This window comes from Eretmochelys imbricata, chromosome 5 (genome assembly GCF_965152235.1).
Source record: "Eretmochelys imbricata isolate rEreImb1 chromosome 5, rEreImb1.hap1, whole genome shotgun sequence".
Classification (NCBI taxonomy): domain Eukaryota; kingdom Metazoa; phylum Chordata; order Testudines; family Cheloniidae; genus Eretmochelys; species Eretmochelys imbricata.
This window is the reverse complement of record NC_135576.1, coordinates 9,931,631-9,952,328: the sequence shown is the minus strand read 5'-3', so window position 1 is coordinate 9,952,328 and position 20,698 is coordinate 9,931,631. Positions and strand designations below refer to the sequence as shown.

At 38.7% G+C, this 20,698-nt stretch overlaps 1 protein-coding gene across 4 annotated transcripts in view; it reads right to left on the bottom strand.

The window, feature by feature from the left end:
* Positions 1-20,698, bottom strand: part of PIK3C3 (phosphatidylinositol 3-kinase catalytic subunit type 3) — a 135,670-nt gene that overhangs the window by 35,045 nt on the left and 79,927 nt on the right. For 3 of the 4 annotated variants that reach the window (XR_013346105.1, XM_077816629.1, XM_077816630.1), the window contains one exon: positions 2,590-2,758. The exons of the other annotated variant lie outside the window; for it this stretch is intronic. Coding sequence is in view for 2 of the 3 variants with exons in the window: in XM_077816629.1 (XP_077672755.1) it covers positions 2,590-2,758 (169 nt within the window). In the remaining variant the exon portion in view is untranslated. The remainder of the gene's footprint in view (positions 1-2,589; positions 2,759-20,698) is intronic. 4 annotated transcript variants of the gene reach the window in all.

Sequence of the window (20,698 nt, the reverse complement as noted above, 5' to 3'; positions counted from 1 at the left end):
AAACACATTTTCATGAAAGATACTGAGGTTTTCTCAAACACTCATATTGCCGGTCAGTAGATATGTAACCTCGGAATCTCTATTGAGTTTTTCTAAACTATTCTCTTCATCACTGCCAACGAATGCTAACTAGACTTTTTTTCTATATGAGCAGCAAAACTGCTCTCTCTTACATTACTCCTTGCTTCTTGTGGCTGAGTCATGGAGTTTCCATGGTTCACCATTAAGGCCCTGATTCACCAGATACTTAACTATGTGCTTAAGTACCTTGCTGAGTCATGCATGGCCTATGTCCCTGGCTCTGAGTCCCTAGTTTACCATTTCCAATCTACTTTAGAATAATAAATTTATGAAAGGGTGAATACAAATCTAATTGCCCCATAAATAATCTGAAACAAAACACAATTACTACAGACAAACAAGACAAAACAAAACACCTGAAAGGCACTTCTCAGAATGGCCAACAAAATGAAACTGGACATCATAAGCCAAGAGATAAGCCACAGAAATATTAGGAAATTTTAAAAAAGTAATGAACAGGAATTTTTATTAATATAAATATATTATTGTATTAATAAAATACAATAATATCAATCAATTAATATATTTTATTAATATAACAGCACTATGATGTCTGGTTTTTTTTCCCCAGCATGTGACGTTTCAGGGACTTTGTTTTTCTTTTGGTGAAGTTTGGTGTGAATGGGGATGAAAATTAGACGTACAATACAAAATTTGCTTCACTCTTAACAATTGGTTAAAAAGCAAAAAATAGGTTAAATAACCTGATTAATTTATACAACTGACAGTGTATCAAATAGATTTTTATGCCAGCATGCACAATGACAACAGCCTAGTCCTCCATTCTCTAATCCATTAGCCTGCTCTATAAGTACACATTCCTGCTAACCATTATTTTGAGCCACAGATGCTCAGAATGTGCTATTAAGATTCATATAGTAAAGTCCTTATGCCTTTCACATCAGGAGCTTAAGAACTTCTGTGAACATGACAGATTTACCTAGAACAGTAAGTTAATATTTTGTATTTGTATAATACAAATACTTTCACATTAAACTGTATGTATACCGAAGAAATGAATGATCTTCAAATACAACTACAATCCTAGGGATTTCAACTAATATTTTAAAATGTTAATTTTATATTAAAAATTACTGGATCAATGCACACCATGCTACTAAGTATGTCCTCTGATGCCAATCACTGTGTTACCTAGTTAATTCAATGGATAATCTTGCAGAAATTTAAAAGCTTTTCCCATTGAAATAGTGAACATCAACTTACATCTCTTTAAAGCATCTATGGAAACATAGGAAATGAGTAATTTTGTATAATAACTTCAGTCCTCAAACAATTTTGACTTATACTCTGCTTGCAGAGTACACAGATTAATCCCTTCATGATTATTCTCTGGTGTGATGGTCGTTATCGTGGCTGCTGATTAATAACTTGTCTTTGTTTTCTCATTGTGTTGAATTGCTGCTAATCCATTACAAATGACAGTTTATAAAGGCAGTTACTTTTTTTCTCCTTTCAATAAGACGGAATACGTTTTACATTTCTTCAGCAATTATTTCACATTATCTTGTCTGTCTCCTTTCTAAGATCACCATTGTTCAATATACTTTTTTCCAGGCTTTGGAGTATTTTAAACTAGACAATCCAGATATTAAAGTGTAATTTGTATATCTCCATGGAAGACTTCCTGAATCACTTAGCAAATAGAGAAACTGTTCACCTGCTCACTGTTGTAACAGGACTGGAGGGCAAAGCTGAGCCATTCTGCCACCCAAAGGACAAACAAGGCAACATATTTTAAATGAATTTTGTAGGACATGGTAAAAGGTGCTTAGCAATGGAGAACGAAAGTCTTATTTGTCCCCAAGACAGACAATGGCAATGCAAGCTTCTCCGATCCTGTGCCTGAACTCTGAAAGAGGGCATTCTTGTGGTAAGGGGGTAGTGTGGTAGTTTAGTCTCTATGCCTGTTCAAATCTTTTTGAAGATTCTACTATTGCCAACATTTAATAGTGGATTCTGAGAAGTGAATACTTATTCTCCAGGAACAGGACTAAGATTTCCCAAGTCAACTCACGTAGGCCACTGACCAGCCAACAGAGGATACATGTGTTTGGCTGTGACTAATCTGAATTTGGGGGCAGTAGTCAAGAATTGAAAGGCTCTGTATTTCATCAATGATAACCTGAGACACCAATTTGCCTAACTAGAAAACATTCCAAGATTTGCTAAGCAACAGAACACCACATCTCCTGAATACGTTATCAATCATTTACCACCTTGCAGGAGTGTTGCAAACCTAAATTAATGTTTGTAAAGTAATTTGAGCTCTTTGGACAGAAGATACTTTATAATGATAAATGCTACTGAAGGGTAGTCAGTGCCAAAAGCGTGATTAGAACTCAAGAATTCCCATCTCTCAGTCTCTCTTCTTTATAGCACCGTGGACATCAACAGGGGTATATATAAGTTCTCATGGTTTTTGGGGGAGAAAAAGCACCTCCCCCCCACTGTTGATCAAGCAATTGTTAACACAAATAGGGTTGCTACCTGCGGAGATGTAGAAAGGCTGTGTAACACTGTTTGCGGAACTCCTGGTACTGCTCACTCTGAGTGCCTCCCATACCTTCCACCATTTCCTTATTTAGCTTCATTGGGGGAGGCAGAGGCTTAGGGTCACGACCCAGAATGTAACCAAAATCGATGTGAAACAGTTTACCTGTATTAGGCAAAAAATGCAAATGTGTAATTTTATTTTCTACTATTACATTTAAAACAGTAAAAAAAAGTGTTGATGTTCGCCTTCAAAAATCAATCAGCAGATATTAATTGAACCACACTTCAAAGTTTTAGCCAAGTATCTTCTTTAGTGCCCTTCATTGTAGACGCTAAGGCATTCAGATTTTGGATTATCTCAATTCCAAATTATGTTTGTCTGAGCTGAAAGCTAGTCTCCAAGATCCATTCAGTTATTGGCATCTTTGCCCATGTTTCCAGTCTGTGAACCACTTGAGGTTGTGTCATATGGACATTTGCTCATGGATAACTGAATTGAGACAGAACTTATTTTATATAGGCCATTAAACAGATATCAGATGGTAATTTTAAAGAAAACTCTGGGGATTAGTGATAATCTATTGCACAACCGTATATTCACTAAATGAAAATACTCTTAAAGTAGATTTTATACAGCTTTTAGTTCTTCCACGGATTGCTCACTCTCTCTCTCCGTAAAGAGCATTGTTTTAACTATATAGCTTTGTGATTCCTGGGAGGAAGATAAGCCTCACAATCCACAGTATGAAACAGAAGATTTAGATCCCACTTGAAATCACTGACCAACAAAATGGTTTTAAGCTATTGTAAAGTAAATTCTCTAACAGGTGATCCGAATGTGGTTAAACTCCATGTATATAATTAACGCTATTCACTCTGAAAAAGCTCCAAAGTTTAGTGCTACGATTCTAATTTTAAAAGTATATTGCAGAAGCTCAAGAGTCCATTTAGTAATTTACTTTTCTTTGTACTAAAATGCAGTGATTACCTTATCTTGATAATTACCCAAGTAACTTTCCTTCCAAGATTACTAAAGAACTAGGCTGACCAGTTCCAGGTTTGAAAAATATGTATGGCCCATAACCTAGAAACATCTTGTGACACAGGGAAATTAGCTTAGATTCAAAACAATAGGTGGTTCACCTGTCTGTGAACTTCAGAGGAATGTGAAGAGGCACTGTAATTTGCAAACCAATCAACGTATAAAGTGCAACTGAATTGTTAAATTTGACTATATCCTGTTGCTTATTTGTTGTTATGCATGCCTTATAGTAAATAACCCTAGATCAGAAGAAATATTAATGCTATTGTATCCACTTGTTAGAATAGAACAAAGGAAGATGTCCTCACACATGGCACGTGTTACATAAATTATTTACACTAAGTTTACCTGTGATTGCTGTCTCTATATTTAATTCTCTATTTAATTAACCCTGGAATAATGTGTGTTAGTGTTTAGTTGTGAATTCATTTGTCTAAAGTTGTTCAGCAAGGAGGAACACTGACTTCAAAGCGTAGGGCGTTGTGTGCTCAACAAAGTGAAATCTATGGGCACATGCTATGCTAAAAACAGTTGGTAGGCTGTTTTCAACTATAAATATTGGACTTTGGGAATGATCCTGCCATCTCTTGATGTTTTAGGATGTTGTCAGGGAGGTGTCCAGATACAAGACAGAGTTTCCCATATCCACTTTGGGAAAACCCTGAGAGAATTTATGAAAAGACTCAGACTGGCAGATTGCTACATCACTGCTTTTATTTTGAACCTACAAATCCTAATTCACCTGTAATGTATTTTATCTGCTTTAATCTTGCTATAACTCATTAGTTTTTCATAATTAATAAATCTTTAATTTTAGTTTACTGAAGGATTGGCTACAGCGTTGTCTTTGGTGAGATCTTGAGCATATTGTGGGTAAGTGACTGTCCCTTTGGTGCTGGAAGTAATCTAAAAAGGTGAATTTTGGTTTTAATAACCTTTCATCATTAAGTCCAGTCTGTCTGGGTGGTAAAGTAGGCTCCAGAGAGCCTAAAGGGGACTGTCTGTGGCTCCATGGTAAAACTAATATAGTGATCCAGGAGTACACTTTTGTTACTGGGTAGGTGAAATCTAATGATACAATATGCCATCAGTCTGGGGTGTCTGCCCTGATTTCTGATATCTGACCGGAGTTTGACACTCTTAGCTGTGAGCCACTCCAGGCACCGTGACAGACCTTTTCACACCTTTGGCTGTAAGAACAGAGTAAGTCTACACAAAATCAGGGCCCATGCAAATTTAGAATTTTACTCAAACATTTTGTTTGGAATAAAAAATGAAAGCATTGTCCAGTGTCCATTGTCAATGTGGCTGTTTTAACCATTTACCAAGAGATGCAAACTATCTCATATGGTACTAAGAATGATTACAACTCTCAACCTCCTCTTGGGAAGCGTGCATTGCCAACGAAGTACCAATAGTTACAGATAGTTAACATTTCAAAAATCATCAGAAAGTTTGTAAACAGCTACAAATGAACAAAAAGAAAAGGAGTACTTGTGGCACCTTAGAGACTAACAAATTTATTTGAGCATAAAGCTTTCGTGAGCTACAGCTCACTTCATCGGATGCATTCAGTGGAAAATACATTGGGGAGATTTATATACATAGAGAACATGAAACAATGGGTGTTACCATACACACTGTAATGAGAGTGATCAGGTAAGATGAGCTATTACCAGCAGGGGAGCGGGTGGGAACCTTTTGTAGTGATAATCAAGGTGGGCCATTTCCAGCAGTTGACAAGAATGTCTGAGGAACAGTGTGTGTGTGTGGTGGTGGGGGGGGAATGACAATAAACATGGGGAAATAGTTTTACTTTGTGTAATGACCCATCCACTCCCAGTCTCTATTCAAGCTTAAGTTAATTGTATCCAGTTTGCAAATTAATTCCAATTCAGCAGTCTCTCATTGGAGTCTGTTTTTGAAGTTTTTTTGTTGAAGAATTGCAACTTTTAGGTCTATAATCGAGTGACCAAAGAGATTGAAGTGTTCTCCGACTGGTTTTTGAATGTTATAATTCTTGACGTCTGATTTGTGTCCATTTATTCTTTTACGCAGAGACTGTCCAGTTTGGCCAATGTACATGGCAGAGGGGCATTGCTGGCACATGATGGCATATATCACATTGGTAGGTGTGCAGGTGAACAAGCCTCTGATAGTGTGGCTGATATGAGGCGGCCCTATGAATAGATATGTGGACACAGTTGGCAACGGGCTTTGTTGCAAGGATAGGTTCCTGGGTTAGTGGTTCTGTTGTGTGGTGTGGTTGCTGGTGAGTATTTGCTTCAGGATCACTCTCGTTACAGTGTGTATGGTAACACCCATTGTTTCATGTTCTCTGTGTATACTATGTATATAAATCTCTCCAATGTATTTTCCACTGAATGCATCCAATGAAGTGAGCTGTAGCTCATGAAAGCTTATGCTCAAATAAATTTGTTAGTCTCTAAGGTACCACAAGTACTCCTTTTCTTTTTGAGAATACACACTAACACGGCTGCTGCTCTGAAACCTACAAATGAACAGTTATTCAATAACCTCTTATATATACAGAAGAAATTCTAATTTTCTCAGTCTCTAGGAGGTCTGTTATACTTATCTTATTACTACTTGTTAACTGGCATAAGTCAATCACACATTAGGAAAGGTATTCTTGCAAAATTTTTTTGAAAACCAATCTCCCAATTTTGTACAAGTGATAGATCTACTCAATATTTCGATAGAAAAGCAAATACCTTTTTCATGATTTTTTGTTCAAACTATCTCCGACAACACGGAACTCAAGGGCGCAAACAAGGTTGGAAGGAGTTCAGAAAAGCAACAATGATCAATGGACTAGAGAGACTTGATTTATAAGAAACAATCAGAAGAACAATATATATGAGTGAGTTTGCCTAAATGATGGCTAAAGCAGGATGAAGGGAGACTAGAACCTTTTGAAACAAGCACTGTGGGGAGAGGAGAGGAATCATTTAGGATGGTCGGAGGAGGTCCATATCTTGAAAATTTAAGCTGAATACGAGGAAGGTTTTTGACAGAAGTCTATTAGCCAGTAGAATAGTTTCTCGGTGGAAAAAGTTAAAGTTCCATTATTATAGTAATTTAAACCTAGACAAAAACAGCAAAGAGGATGCACTGTAGGGCATAGAGGGAAAATCTTAAAACCAAGTATCTTCAAGATGGAAGAGACCTGGTATGAATTCATACAGTTTGCACCTCATGCAGTACCTAGTATACACTGAATATACATCTAGAAAGCCTTTTTCAAAATTATGTATGTCCAAGATTTTTTTTAAATAGCTGTCTCAAGTTAAAGCCCCCAGAGCCCATATTTATGAACCTAAAAGTGCCCTATTTTGACAGCTTCTAGGTGCCAACTTTTAAAAATCAGAACCATTAATATTTTTGAAAAGCCATGCCTACCCGTCCATTTTACTGACTACTTTATCACTGGATGAACTCCTCATGAGCCTGGACTTCAGTCCAAGATACATACATTTCAGAATGGTCAGTTTTCAGAGAGGCCACAAAGATGCTTAATTAGCATACAAAGCAATCAGTCATTGGCAAATGCCACAATCATTAGTTTTTGAGCCTGGTGCTCAAAAAGCCTTCTTAACCATTTGAAAGACCCAATAAAGTGAATCACCAGTGAAGTGAATCACTTTTTAAAGTTTTTAACTTTTTAAACTTAGTTTTTAAAGAAGTAGGCTTTGATATATATCAAAGTAATAAGGTATGTTTAACTAAGACGTTTGAGAGGTTCTTTTTTTTCTGTCCATTTATTCAAACCTGTCACCTTGAAGAGTCAAGAGACAACAAGTAGATAAAACAAAAACTCTTGTGACTAAATATGTTTGTATTTAACACTGTAAACGCAGAATAAGAGAGTGCTAATTAATACATTTGTATAGGTAATTAAGATGTTTCTAAAAAATTTAGTTCAAACCCGATTAACATTTTAACAGCTGATGCTGACACAGGTTTATATAAATTAATGATACAAATAATTGACTTTTAATATACAGTCTGTTTTCAGGACTGAAACATGAAAGATAATGTTTAAACAATTATGATCCTCTGGTGCCTTGCTCAAAAGTTTTAAATTCCCAAACTACACTTCACAGTGCACCAGTGATTAGTCCACAGCTATGACAATAATGCAAAGTGTCAGAGTCCTCTTGAATAAAAATAATTCTGAGCCACAGATGGGCCTAACTCAGCACTCTTACATTGCTGTAACCACTCTGAGGATCAAACAAGTTACACCTGTATAAGGAAATGGAGAATTAGGCCTCAAGACACAGCTGAAATATCTGATTCAAAGCCCCTACTAAAGACAGGATATTAACTAGGTGGACACTTTATTTGGTCCACTGTGGTCATTTTTAAGCTTCCTACAAAGGATATTTCTTTTTTGTGTGTGCTCTCCGTGGAATGCAATCTACAGATAAAAAGAAAAGGAGTGCTTGTGGCACCTTAGAGACTAACAACTGAAACTTTATTTGAGCATAAGCTTTCGTGAGCTACAGCTCACTTCATTGGATGCATTCAGTGGAAAATACAGTGGGGAGATTTATATACACAGAACATGAAACAATGGGTGTTACCATACACACTGTAACGAGAGTGATCAGGTAAGGTGAGCTAATACCAGAAGGAGAGCGTGTGTGTGGGGGGGGGGCACGGCTCTCCTGCTGGTATTAGCCTATGAAGTGAGCTGTAGCTCACGAAAGCTCATGCTCAAATAAATTTGTTAGTCTCTAAGGTGCCACAAGTACTCCTTTTCTTTTTACTAAATACATTAAGACCTGTCTTAGTGACCATCCAATGTCCAAAAACAAGACACTGCCCAATGGGGGAGAGAGGGAGAAGTCTAACTTTAAAAAGCAGTGACAGTGTCCTAAGTGATTAGTTCTAGGGATAAGGAGTTAGGATTTTTGGGTTCAATAGTAGATTCTACCACCAGCTTGCTTTGTGACCTTGAAGAAAGCCTCATCACCCAGGTCATCTCAAAGATATTAACACCTATCCAACTTCAACCAGATCAATGGATGCCAGATGCTGGGAAGCTGCAAAGAATTTAAGGGTGGAAAAACCTGTACTTGGAAACTTTGTGAGATACTTTAAAGAAATGGCATAAACTAGATGTGTCTTACTGAAAAGGATCCTTTCAGTATGTTTTGCCTTATATAAACAGTACCACAATTTAGTACATTTCTCATTTTTATTTTATTTTACTCTTGATGTGCATATAAAACAAACAGTGGGGAAAGTCTAGGGTACCACAATTTAGTACATTTCTCATTTTTATTTTACTCTTGATGTGCATATAAAACAAACAGTGGGGAAAGTCTAGGGTAGCATTTAATTAAACTAAAAAAGCTGGAATCTCACTTCCATTTTAACTTCAAAATCCACTATTTCAGCAAAAGAATCACTGTTCCATTTAATGTTAGCAACACTCACTTGCCCCGCCACCTGCACTTCCTGCAGCCTTCAGTATATCAACCTACATGGACTTTTCTGCCACTTAGTCTTTCGCTCTCACCTCTTTCATCCCTCATTTCTGTAAATTCACTGGGTTGATCCCTCCGCTCTGCTCTCTTTCCCACCCTTGGCTCCCATGCCTGCCTCTCTCTCACACAACAAAGTCCATACCACTAACCCAGAGCTCTCAACATCCACTTCCTCAGCACTTGCTTTTTTTGGTGTGATTAAGAGCTCAAAACACACCTAACCCACCATGGGTGCTGCAAATAGCTAATAACTAAATAATACCTGTAGTGCTGTGAAACACTACAAACTGTGAAACAAAGGTAACATATCCATTTTCCTTAAGCAACAAGGGCTATGCAGAAAATGACACTGATCTAAAAAACTTTATCCGTTTGAAAAGGATTTCCCTCCCCCCGCCTGCCCCCCCCCCCCAATCTAGGTAACATTTTTGTACTAAAATCACAGTAAAATAAAACATTTGCCTTATTTTTCAGAGAGTTTCCACCATTCATACACTGTGACTGCCCTTCAGTTGTGAAGTTCTTACACAGTCCTTTAATTTTTAATATAACTATTTACCCAGACACATTTGGAGGGAAGGATGTAAAAAAGCCATCCAAAAACATCTTAGCTGTTCTTTCCTGTCAATTTAATCAACCAGTTTCCTCCAAAAGTGGTACTCCTCAATACACTACTTGTTTTAAATTGCTCAGATTCAACGGATATTGCAATGCCTGAAAATAGCCTCAGCTAAAAATCCAGCTGAAATCCACTGGGGAAACCAGCACCCCATTTCAGAAGTTACCATCGTTTTTATGCAACATGACAAAATTTGTAAACACTTATTTGAAATTTTCCTGGAAGTTAGGTAATTGGGTGGGAAAGAAACCTTTTCAAGAGCTATGTCAGTATTTTTCAGAGCAATCTGTATGAATTAAAGACCGGAAGCCTGATAGAAGCATCAAACCTTCCACTCTACAAATCAGTAGTGAACCAGTGTGGACACTGTAGTAAACATTTCTTTTAAAGGCAACTTAAAAACCCTGTATTCTACAGAATACAATTAAACTCCTTTCCTTCTAAATATAGTGTCATTATCATGTGATAAACTGCATTTATTCTGACAGCCACATCACACCTGTGCTCCAGCTACTAATCCAGCTTTTCTGAACTTGTTATAACAGCTCAATACTGAGAGAAGCTTTAAATCAGAAGGATTCTCTAATTATTAAGTCATTCACCTGGGACTCCAGAGATCAGAGTTATATTCCTATCTAAGCAAATGGGTACATGAGTCCACTCACATCGAGCCCCACCCAATCAAAAAATATTTGAATTGGTACAGAAGTCAGTCCATGCAGAGCAGCTGGAAATGTAGTTAATCGTGATAACAGAAATATCTTTTCTGATTTCCCAATTTTAGCAGGTAATTTGTTTTCTTTATGGAATATATAAATAAATTTCTTATCTTTAAGGAACAAATTACTTTTTTGGATTAAGGATTTTAAATCCTCAAATAAATACAATCCAAAGCTTTGGCATCCAGATCTGAGTCTGTTCTCCCATCTATAAAAGTAGGTCATTTAATTCCCTGGTTTTCAGCACAGTCCTAACCAAGACTTCATTTTTGTACCTGAATCTATTTGTGGTGTAGCAAGTATTTACATAGTTGAACAACATTAAACTGCACCCACAAATTAGATACTTATATATGGGGCCCTACCAAATTCATGGTCCACTTTGGTCAATTTCACAGTCATAGGATTTTAAAAATATTAAATATCATGATTTCAGCTCTTTAAATCTGAAATTTTACGGTGTTGTATCTGTAAGGGTCCTGACCCAACTCTGAAGGCAGCAGCGCAGAAGTAAGTGTGGCATGGTATGGTACTGCCACCCTTACTTCTGTGCTGCTGCTGGAGGGACACTGCCTTCAGAACTGGGTGCCTGCCCAGCAGCCACTGCTCTCCGGCCACCCAGGTCTGAAGACAGCGCAGAAGTAAGGCTGGCAAAACCATGACTCCCCTACCTTGTAACCCTCCCACAACCCTCTTTTGAGTCAGGACCCCCATTTTGAGAAATGCTGGTCTCCCCCGTGAAATTTGTATAATACAGGGTGAAAGTACACAGAACACCAGATTTCACAGGGGATACCAGATTTCACAGTCCATGACGTGTTTTTCACGGCCGTGAATTTGGTAGGGCCCTACTTATATATGTGAGTGATATCCATTGAGTCCCCTAAATACAGGTAGGTGAAGTGTTGTGGCTGTAGATTGAAGGGGAAAACAACAAACAAAAAAAGAACCCTTCAATTTTAAAACTCTGCCTCCGTATGCTCAAGTATTAATACCTGCACCTTTGCCAGCATTGTCATCCAGTCAGATTCTTGCAACTGAAGTAGGGTTACACCAGATTAGCACTAAAACTGGGAGACCACCAACCAAAACTCAGTGCTGCAGGGAGTGGTCTTTCCTTTAATTACTACTGAATAAATGCTACAAGGAGCTGCAGGAGCTAATATGACACAAAACGCAGGTCCCAGCAATTTATGATCATTAAGATCCAACTGCACTTTTTACAAGAGCAGTGCTCTGGCCAAATTCTAGGTCAGGTAATTACACTCCACCTATTTAGAGTCCCCTGCAGTTTCAGATAGATACATTTCACTAGCAGGTGTTCTGTTTCTTATGATATCCATCCTCTATCTACTTCACTGGAGTGTTATGAGGATTAACTACTTAAAGCCTCTTGAGTATTTAGAAGTCCTTAAATGAAAGTTACCACAAAACTGCAAACTAGATTTTTAACAACACTGCCAAAGGGCTTCTTACATTTTAATAAGCTGAAAGTCCCCTCAAACTACTCCAAGTTCATCTTTCCCCATTTTCAGGAAGGTAATTTACTGACACTGAATTTAAATTTTGAAGATGGCATTAATTTTGTTTCAAACTACAGCTTCCATGGTAATTTTGAAAGATTGCTATCCAGGATCCTATATTTATTACGTAGCAAAATTTATGCTCTGAAAGGTGGGCCACAGCCAAAAGCAGGAACTTCCTCTCATGAAAATGGGATGGTAGCACTCAATTTCCCCTAGAGTTATGCTGTCACCATTAAAAGGTTTGACCTGCTAAGAGAAAGCAATAGAACCCTCATGGTGGTTGCACCTCTGCTGGAAAATTACAATTCCTAATTCTCCATCATTGCTACCACTGGTAATTCACCACCAATGCCGTTCTGCAAGTCCTAATTTTACTAATTTAGACAAGGCCAGTCTGTGCCTAAGTAGGAAAGTGAAGTAGAAAGGAGAGTGTAAAGTGATGTGCTTATTGTTAACATTCATTCAGTGTGCAGATGTTAAATCCTAACACACTGACAAAAACTTTAAGGTGATCCAGATAAATATATTCTGCACTTCTATTTGTATTACTGTTGTACCTAGGAGCCCTAGTCATGGATCAGAACCCCATTGTGCTGAGCACTGTATAAAACACAGAATTTAGTAAGACAGTCCCTGCTCTAAAGAGCTCACAATTTAAGGATAAGACAATAGATAGATGGCTACTGCCAGGAGAATCCAAGAAAACAAGGAGACAATATTAGTCAGCATGATAGGCAGTGGTCTTAGGACAATGGCAAGGCTGCTGGTTTAGTAGGCATAACAGAAAAGGAGTTTTAAGGAGGGATTTGGAGGATAATTAATTTTGGAGATGTTTACAAGCTAGTATGTTCGTTCTCTCTCTCTCATCATGATTTTTTATTTTTTTATATATTCATACATACAGATAGAGAGAGAGAATGTTTTAAAGCTTCTTTATTTTACATACAACAGGGTCTGGTAAAATCAGCAAATCTACTTATAGTGCCTGCAGCACTTTTGGGGAGCATCTGGAGTCCAACTATCTTTCACTTTGGCGTCTCCTCAGAAGAGCTGCATTAGACGATACAATTGTAACAATGAAGAAGAGCCGAGAACACTTAAGGGCTTGCATCAGGCACAAAAAACTGTTCAAGGGCCCTGTTGTCTGGGGGCCTGCAATCATGTTCTGACTTTGCAGCACTCTCCAAATGAGACCAAGACATGCAGCAAAACCAGTGTTCTTTCCCTAATGTCAGGCTGGGGTCCCCATTCTTGGTAAGACTCCACAAAGTTCACAGCTGGTACAATCCTTGAGTTCATTACGTTCTTAGACTCAAGAGCAATGTGCCCTGCCACATACACGCTTGAGGTTTGAGCACGCTTTATTTGGCTGGCAAATAAAGTCAGGACCAAAGTCTCTATTTCCATTCATATGCCAACTTGTTTTACTGATGCAGTCATACCGGCTCCATGCTTTCAATAATAAAAATAAAAGAGGGGACAAAAGCAAAACAAAAACCCCCAAAACAAGTTGCCTTCAATAAATGGAAGAGACAAAAGTTTTAAGATGGGTTGTTTCAAAAAGATGCAACTTCTGGGAACTTTACTCTTTTTAAATGTGTTCCATCAAATCAATGACAATTCAGCTTCACAACTAGCAGTTCTTTCTAAGGCAGCGAAGGGTCTACTGACGGATGGCATTCAAGTACCAGTATTTATATATGCAACAATTTGTGATGCAGCAATGATCGATTGATGTTGTTTGAAACTGCGTATTTTGCTGGAAGACAAAGTGTCTCATTACATAGTTGCTGCCATAGTGCCTGATCTTGGCTTTGGAAGCAACAAATTAAAAATGCATAGGAATCAATGACAGTTTATAATGCCAGGTTTCAGAGTAGCAGCCGTATTAGTCTGTATTCGCAAAAAGAAGAGGAGTACTTGTGGCACCTTAGAGACTAACCAATTTATTTGAGCATAAGCTTTCGTGAGCTACAGCTCACTTCATCAGCTACAGCTCACTTATGCTCAAATAAATTGGTTAGTCTCTAAGGTGCCACAAGTCCTCCTTTTCTTTTAGTTTATAATGCATCTCAATTCGGTGAGATGCAAGACAATATCTATTCTCATACAAAAGGAATCGCTTGCAGTGCTGTTATTTTGAAGTATTTTACAGAAACAATACCGAGGCATAATACGTACATTTTAAGTTACATAGGCTCAGGTACATTGTATATGAATTGCCAAAATATGTATTAATGTATCAGAAAGGCTTTCGAGTTTGAAAAAATGAGAAGCTACATGACTTAGTTTACACAATTATACTTTTATCTATTAAATGTAATTAATACTTTGTTCGTTACCACTAAATCTCTTTACTGAACATATACTGAAACAATACATGGCAGAGTAAAAATAATTGAGCTTACTAAAATAAATCTAAAAAAATTACAAATGCTTCAGTATTAAAGGGACAATAAAAAAAATGAAATAAATCAGCTATGGTTACCGGTAAAAATGGGGGGGGGGGAGGGCGATCTATTTTCATTTTGTTTACTTTATGATTTCAACAATACTTTGTAAAGTGTCAATTTTATTGTTTCTCCTGTATGGTCAATCTCTTCTTTTGTAGAAGCCCCTTTAGCTCCCTGATTTAAAACAAACAAACAAACAAAAAGAATAAGGACATACCATTTAAAAGTTACTCAGACTCTGGATTCATTTTTCTTTGTCCCTCTCCCCCCCCCCCTTTTTTTTTTTGGTTAAAGAGTACATGGTGACGCTGTCCCGTTTAAGCTCTGGAGACAAACTAAAGTGGCAATTCTCCAAAAAAAAAAAAATTCAAAAACAGACTCCAATAAGGGACTGCTGAATTGGAATTAATTTGCAAACTGGACACAATTAACTTAGGCTTGAATAAAGACTGGGAGTGGATGGGTCATTACACAAAGTAAAACTATTTCCCCGTGTTTATTTCTCCCCCCCCCCCCCCCCCCCCCACACACACACACTGTTCCTCACACGTTCTTGTCAACTGCTGGAAATGGCTCACCTTGATTATCCCTACAAAATTTTTTTTTTCTTTTTCTTCTTCGCCACTCCCCCCTGCTGGTAATAGCTCACCTTACCTGATCACTCTCGTTACAGTGTGTATGGTAACACCCATTGTTTCGTGTTCTCTGTGTATATAAATCTCCTCACTGTATTTTCTATTGTATGCATCCGATGAAGTGAGCTGTAGCTCACGAAAGCTTATACTCAAATAAATTTGTTAGTCTCTAAGATGCCACAAGTACTCCCTTTCTTTTTACAGAAAATTTTAGAGCCCATAAACTACTACATGTATTGTTATCTTGGTTCTACAGTACACTGATTACATGTTTCTGATGTAGAGTAGGGAAGAGCTGTTTTCATGTCCTGGTGTTCATGTTTAATGCTGTATTCTGCCTAATAAAGGACTAATTTTACATTTAGTTTTGTCATAAGCACAAAATACCCTCTACAGAAAGAGCTGTGATGGTGCCCATACTCATGCTATCCCACAAAGGAATTACACATCTTCCCATGTGTTGAGAGGAAAGACAAGCCCTATGGAATGGACTTTAAATGCAAGACTTGAAGGAGCCGACAGCTGTGGACTATTAAGAGAAAGCCATAAAAGGCTCCTGGGATCTGTTGAATTTCCTCCCACATGGAACATAAGATCGAGTACTGAAACCCACAGCTGGGTCCAGTAGTGCCCTATTTATGGCCCCCATTGCCCAGGAGGGCTTGCATGGTTTAAACAAATCCTGCGAAGAAGGGAAAGCTTTGTGGTTATACAAACTATATTGCCAGAAAAATGTTTGTGTTTAGCTTCTCAACCACAAGAGAAGACTAGAACTAGTCTTTTTGCACCAAAGTCAATGGGAGACTCAGTGGTAAGTATAAGGCCAGATACCAAGTGTTTGTAGGATTGATTCCATACAGGTACTTTTAATAAACAGGTTCCACACTTTCAAAAATACCATAAATATCAGTTTATATATTTTTCTTCCTCAAACTGATGCAGAATTTAAGATTTTGAGAAGTCTGCTTACCAGTCACAAAGGAAATCATTAAGGAAAAAGGTACATTCAAACCCACATTGTTTTACTATCTTATGGAGTATATATTACAACACAGAGATAAGAGGAATTTCAGACAGAATTTATCATGGATAAGTACTGCCCTCTGCTGCACTGCTTAGGATTTTCCAGTGGAAAAACTAAATTCAGTCCCCAGTGTAAGGATTTTCATGTGAATTGGAGTTGCAAGACAGGGGCTTTATTTTCTGCAGCCTTTCATACGCATTGTATTCAAAAATGTTTTACAGGTTCACAATACAAACAGCAAACTGACACACAAAACTAGATGCAAATACAAAGGAGAGTAAATGTTTTGGGACAAAGATATTTTGTTAAAGTTTCACGCTAGTTTTCAAACAATTTAAATCTGATAAAAATGAAATGAACACAAACTGCGGCCCATCCAGGAAATAAATAAAACCTTTACTAAAGAGCTTAGGTCAGAGATTCATTCCATATCAAAATTCATACTCTGCATTAATGCTTAAGTGCATCATTTAACAAAATCAGAGTTTATACATTGGCTCAGTTTTCTCTCCAGCCATTTAATGTTGTTTTCTGTTGATTACTCTGTTTTAATTTAAGACAGGTTTTAATTTAGTTACAGTGATACCAGTTTCACCTTTAAAAATAACAAAAATGCTAAGGTAATTATGAGAGAGGGGCTTTGGGTAAATGTCAAATTCCAGATGGTGCGTATTTACTGAATGTAAGGAAGTTAAACCAATATATTTCAACTGTGGTTTTCAACCTGTGGTCGGTTGGCCCCTGGGAATCCTCAGACTATGTCTAAGGTTTCCAAAGGAGTCCATACCTCCACCTGACATTTTTTTAGGGGTCTGCAAATGAAAAAAAAAAGGTTGAAAACCATCGTCTTACAACACACTTCCAGACACAAGTAAGAATTTGGAAACTCTTCAGACTTGTTAAACATAATGTAGATACCAGATCATCATAAATGGTGTGTGACTAGCTCAAGTTACCTAAAGTTCAGTCAAGACCATGGACCTACATTTTATTTGCCATAAATTGAAATGGGTAAAGCCATTGTAACTGGTTTGGTCCCCAAATCCTTTTACTGCACCAGCCTGTTTGAGGTCTAATAAAATAGCAGAAACATACACTATGCTAATTATGTTTTTATACTTATAATAAAATGTTATCAGGTGGACTTAAAGAGTCAGGCTGGAAAAATGCTATGTAATTAGGGAAATTATAAATTGAATGCTAGAAGCCTTACATTCTTCAGTAAACAAATTTGACATATTGGAATTTAACTAATCTCTGCAATTCAGGAACTGTGTTTGACCAGATTTAGGGTGACAATGAAGAAATAACAATACACTTATTTACATCACCCACACATTCCAACTTCATAAAACCTTGACAACTATCAAAATGGGGTGCTAACTGTGACCTGCTATGGTTAAGGTTGCATGACACTTCCCATGGTAATGTCACTTTCAACAGTCTGGGGCTTCAGAAAATGATCATCTTTCAGGCTCAAAATCTCAATGCTAGGTTTACGTCCAAGGTACTTTTTATTTTTTATTTTTTTTGAGGGGTGGAGGGTAAAGAGAGAATAAGAAAATGTTCCTCTGTTTGAATATATGATGAAAAATACACTTTCTTCATAATAAAAAAGATCAACTTTATAGAAGTAACAACTGAAGGTAGAAAGGTGATATTTGGCATGGAGATAGGACTAATTGCCTTTAAGCCTTTCAGAAAATTAGCTTTGTTATTGTTTTTTTTTTTGGAGTTATGAGCCTTTGAAAATCATTCTGTGAATACGGAGAACATTTTGCATGGATAACTGCTAAGCTCATAAAGGAGGCAGCTAAGAAAGGTAATACTCTGTTAGCTGGAAAACTACGTGACAGCTGAATGCTCCACACCTGTCCCTATAAAAATACCCTCTCCAAGGAAATGTGCACAGGTTTGGGAGTCTAGTGGTCTGAAGTTCTGTTCCCATCTCCCCAGCTGATTGGCTTTAATTCTCTGCCCTTATTTATTGAAGTCTCATACTCTCTGGAAAGTAATACATACTACCCACCTTTTACAGAGAACAACTGAAGTGAAGCTAACATTTTCAGAAATTGCCTCTCTATTTTGGGTCCCAATTGTTAGACTAAGTACCTAGATATTCAGAGGTGCTGAGTTTCTGGATCTCAGATTGACTTCAACTGTTATATAATTAACAATGCAAAGAGGTTGCAATCAGGAATAGGGAGCCTTTTTGTTAAGTGTTCTACAAAGAACATGTCTCAGGGTGTACTGGCTCTTTAAAGACATGCCCAAACCAAGGCCCAGTACACTCGTTACTGTTGAAGCCCACATCAAACGCATTCTGGGACTTGCAAGTTCTAGGGTGCTCAGGTTGAGAGCAAAAGCTTCTGGGAAAGGGGTTGGGACCATAAGTAACCTTCTCAGAACAGGGAGAGAACATGAAGTGAAGTGACTCCAGCTGAGAGGAAAGCATAGAGGGAACCTATAGGGAAAAAAGCTTGTGGAATAGCTGGAGAGGAGGGCCAAGAAGCAGGCAGAAGGATAAGAACTCTGGGAAGGAATGTGATGTGTGTGTTTAGTAAAGAACTGCCTGTGAACCCCTGCACCATCAAAGTTTAGCAATGCACCAAGGGGTGAAGGTTTGTGGACTTCAGTTCTGTTGGACTCGTTTACCTCAGAAAGGGAAGAGGTAAGGTTTTGCGGGAGGGCTAAACTACCCTACCAGGAACAGTGTAATTGAGACAATGACCATGCTTAACTATAAACCACTACAACTATATTATATGGTCACTGCCTCTAAGAGCTTACAAGCTACAGCAATTAAGACAGGATGCAACAAGTTTAACAAACAACAGGGTACAGAAGGGTAGGTAGGAAGAATGTGTTTAAAAAGGATAGCTCTATATTTACAAAGGCTAGCTAGTGCACAATTTGGTGAGTCCAATTCAATTGTAAACATTTTCAAACACACGTGCCTATTGTTTTTAAAACTTCTGCCATTGCCTAATTTGCTTTTTTTTAAAAGTTTTGCTTATGAAAGTTTCCAGAATCTCTCTCTCTCAATTTTAATGCACAGGGTTTTTTAAACGTGCATTTCAGATAATTGTTATACCTTTGCCTGTATAATTATAACAACATGCGTTAGAAACACTGAGAAAAAATATTAAGGATTTTAGACATGCATTTAAGATTCTAGGACAGGGGTCGGCAACCTTTCAGAAGTGGTGTGCCAAGTCTTCATTTATTCACTTTAATTTAAGGTTTTGTGTGCCGGTAATACATTCACGATTTTAGAAGCTCTCTCTCTATAAGTCTACATTATATAACTAAACTATTGTTGTATGTAAAATAAACAAGGTTTTTAAAATGTTTAAGAAGCTTCATTTAAAATTAAATTAAAATGCTGATCTTATCAGTTAAGTGCAGTGGTTCTTAACCTGGGGTGCACGCACTCCCTGCAGGTGCGACATATGCAAGATTTTTTGAGAAGGTAAATCATCGAAAACACAAATTAAGCACAGGCACATAAGTACAACTACTTTGTTTCATCAAACCTATGTATTTATTAACATTATACATTTAACAATTACTGTAATATACAAAGTTTTTAAGTTTTCAAGTTTTTAAGGTTTCAGAGTAGCAGCCGTGTTAGTCTGTATCTGCAAAAAGAAAAGGAGTACTTGTGGCACCTTAGAGACTAACAAATTTATTTGAGCATAAGCTTTCGAGCTTTCGTGAGCTACAGCTCACTTCATCGGATGCATGCAGCGGGGTCCCAGCGACCGGCCCCGCTCAGCCTGCTGCTGGCCTGGGGTTCCGTTCACCCAGGTAGGCAGCGGGCTGAGTTTTTAAGCTAACTGTAGTGCAATTTTTTTTTATAAAGGCTGCAGAGCGCTGGGCCCAGGCCAGGAACAGAGCCCTGGGCTGGCTGCCAGTACCCCAAGCCAGCAAGAGGGCTGAGCAGGGCCGGAGGCCCAGACCCGGCTGGCAGGGGGCCGAGCGGCTGGAACCCCAGACCAGCAGCAAGGTGAGTGGGGCCGGTGGCCAGGACCCTGGCTGGCAAGGGGCTGGCGGCTGGGACCCCAGACTGTCAGCGGGCTGAGCTGGGTGACGGACAGAACCCCAGACCGGCAGCGGCTCACCCACTGCCAGTCTGGGGTTCCGCTGGCTCCTGCCAGCCAGGGTCCCAGCTGCCAGCCCCATTCAGCCCACTGCTGGCTAGGGATTCCGTTCACTGAGGCGGGCAGCCAAGACCCCGGCTGGCAAAGGGCCGGCAGCTGGAACTCCAGATTGTCAGCGGGCTGAGCAGGGCCGGCGGACAGAATCCCAGACCAGCGGTGGGCTGAGCAGCTCAGCCCGCTGCCGGTCTGGGGTCCCATCCGCCGGCTCCTGCCAGCCAAGGTCCCGGCCGCCAGCCCCGCTCAGACTGCTGCCAGCCTGGGGTTCCGTTCACCCAGGCAGGAAGTGGGCTGAGTGAGACTGGGGGCCGGGACCCCGGCTGGCAGCAGCATGCCAGTAAAAATCTGCTCGCATGCCACAGGTTGCCGACCCCTTCTAGGAATTGACAGAAGGACACATGGAACC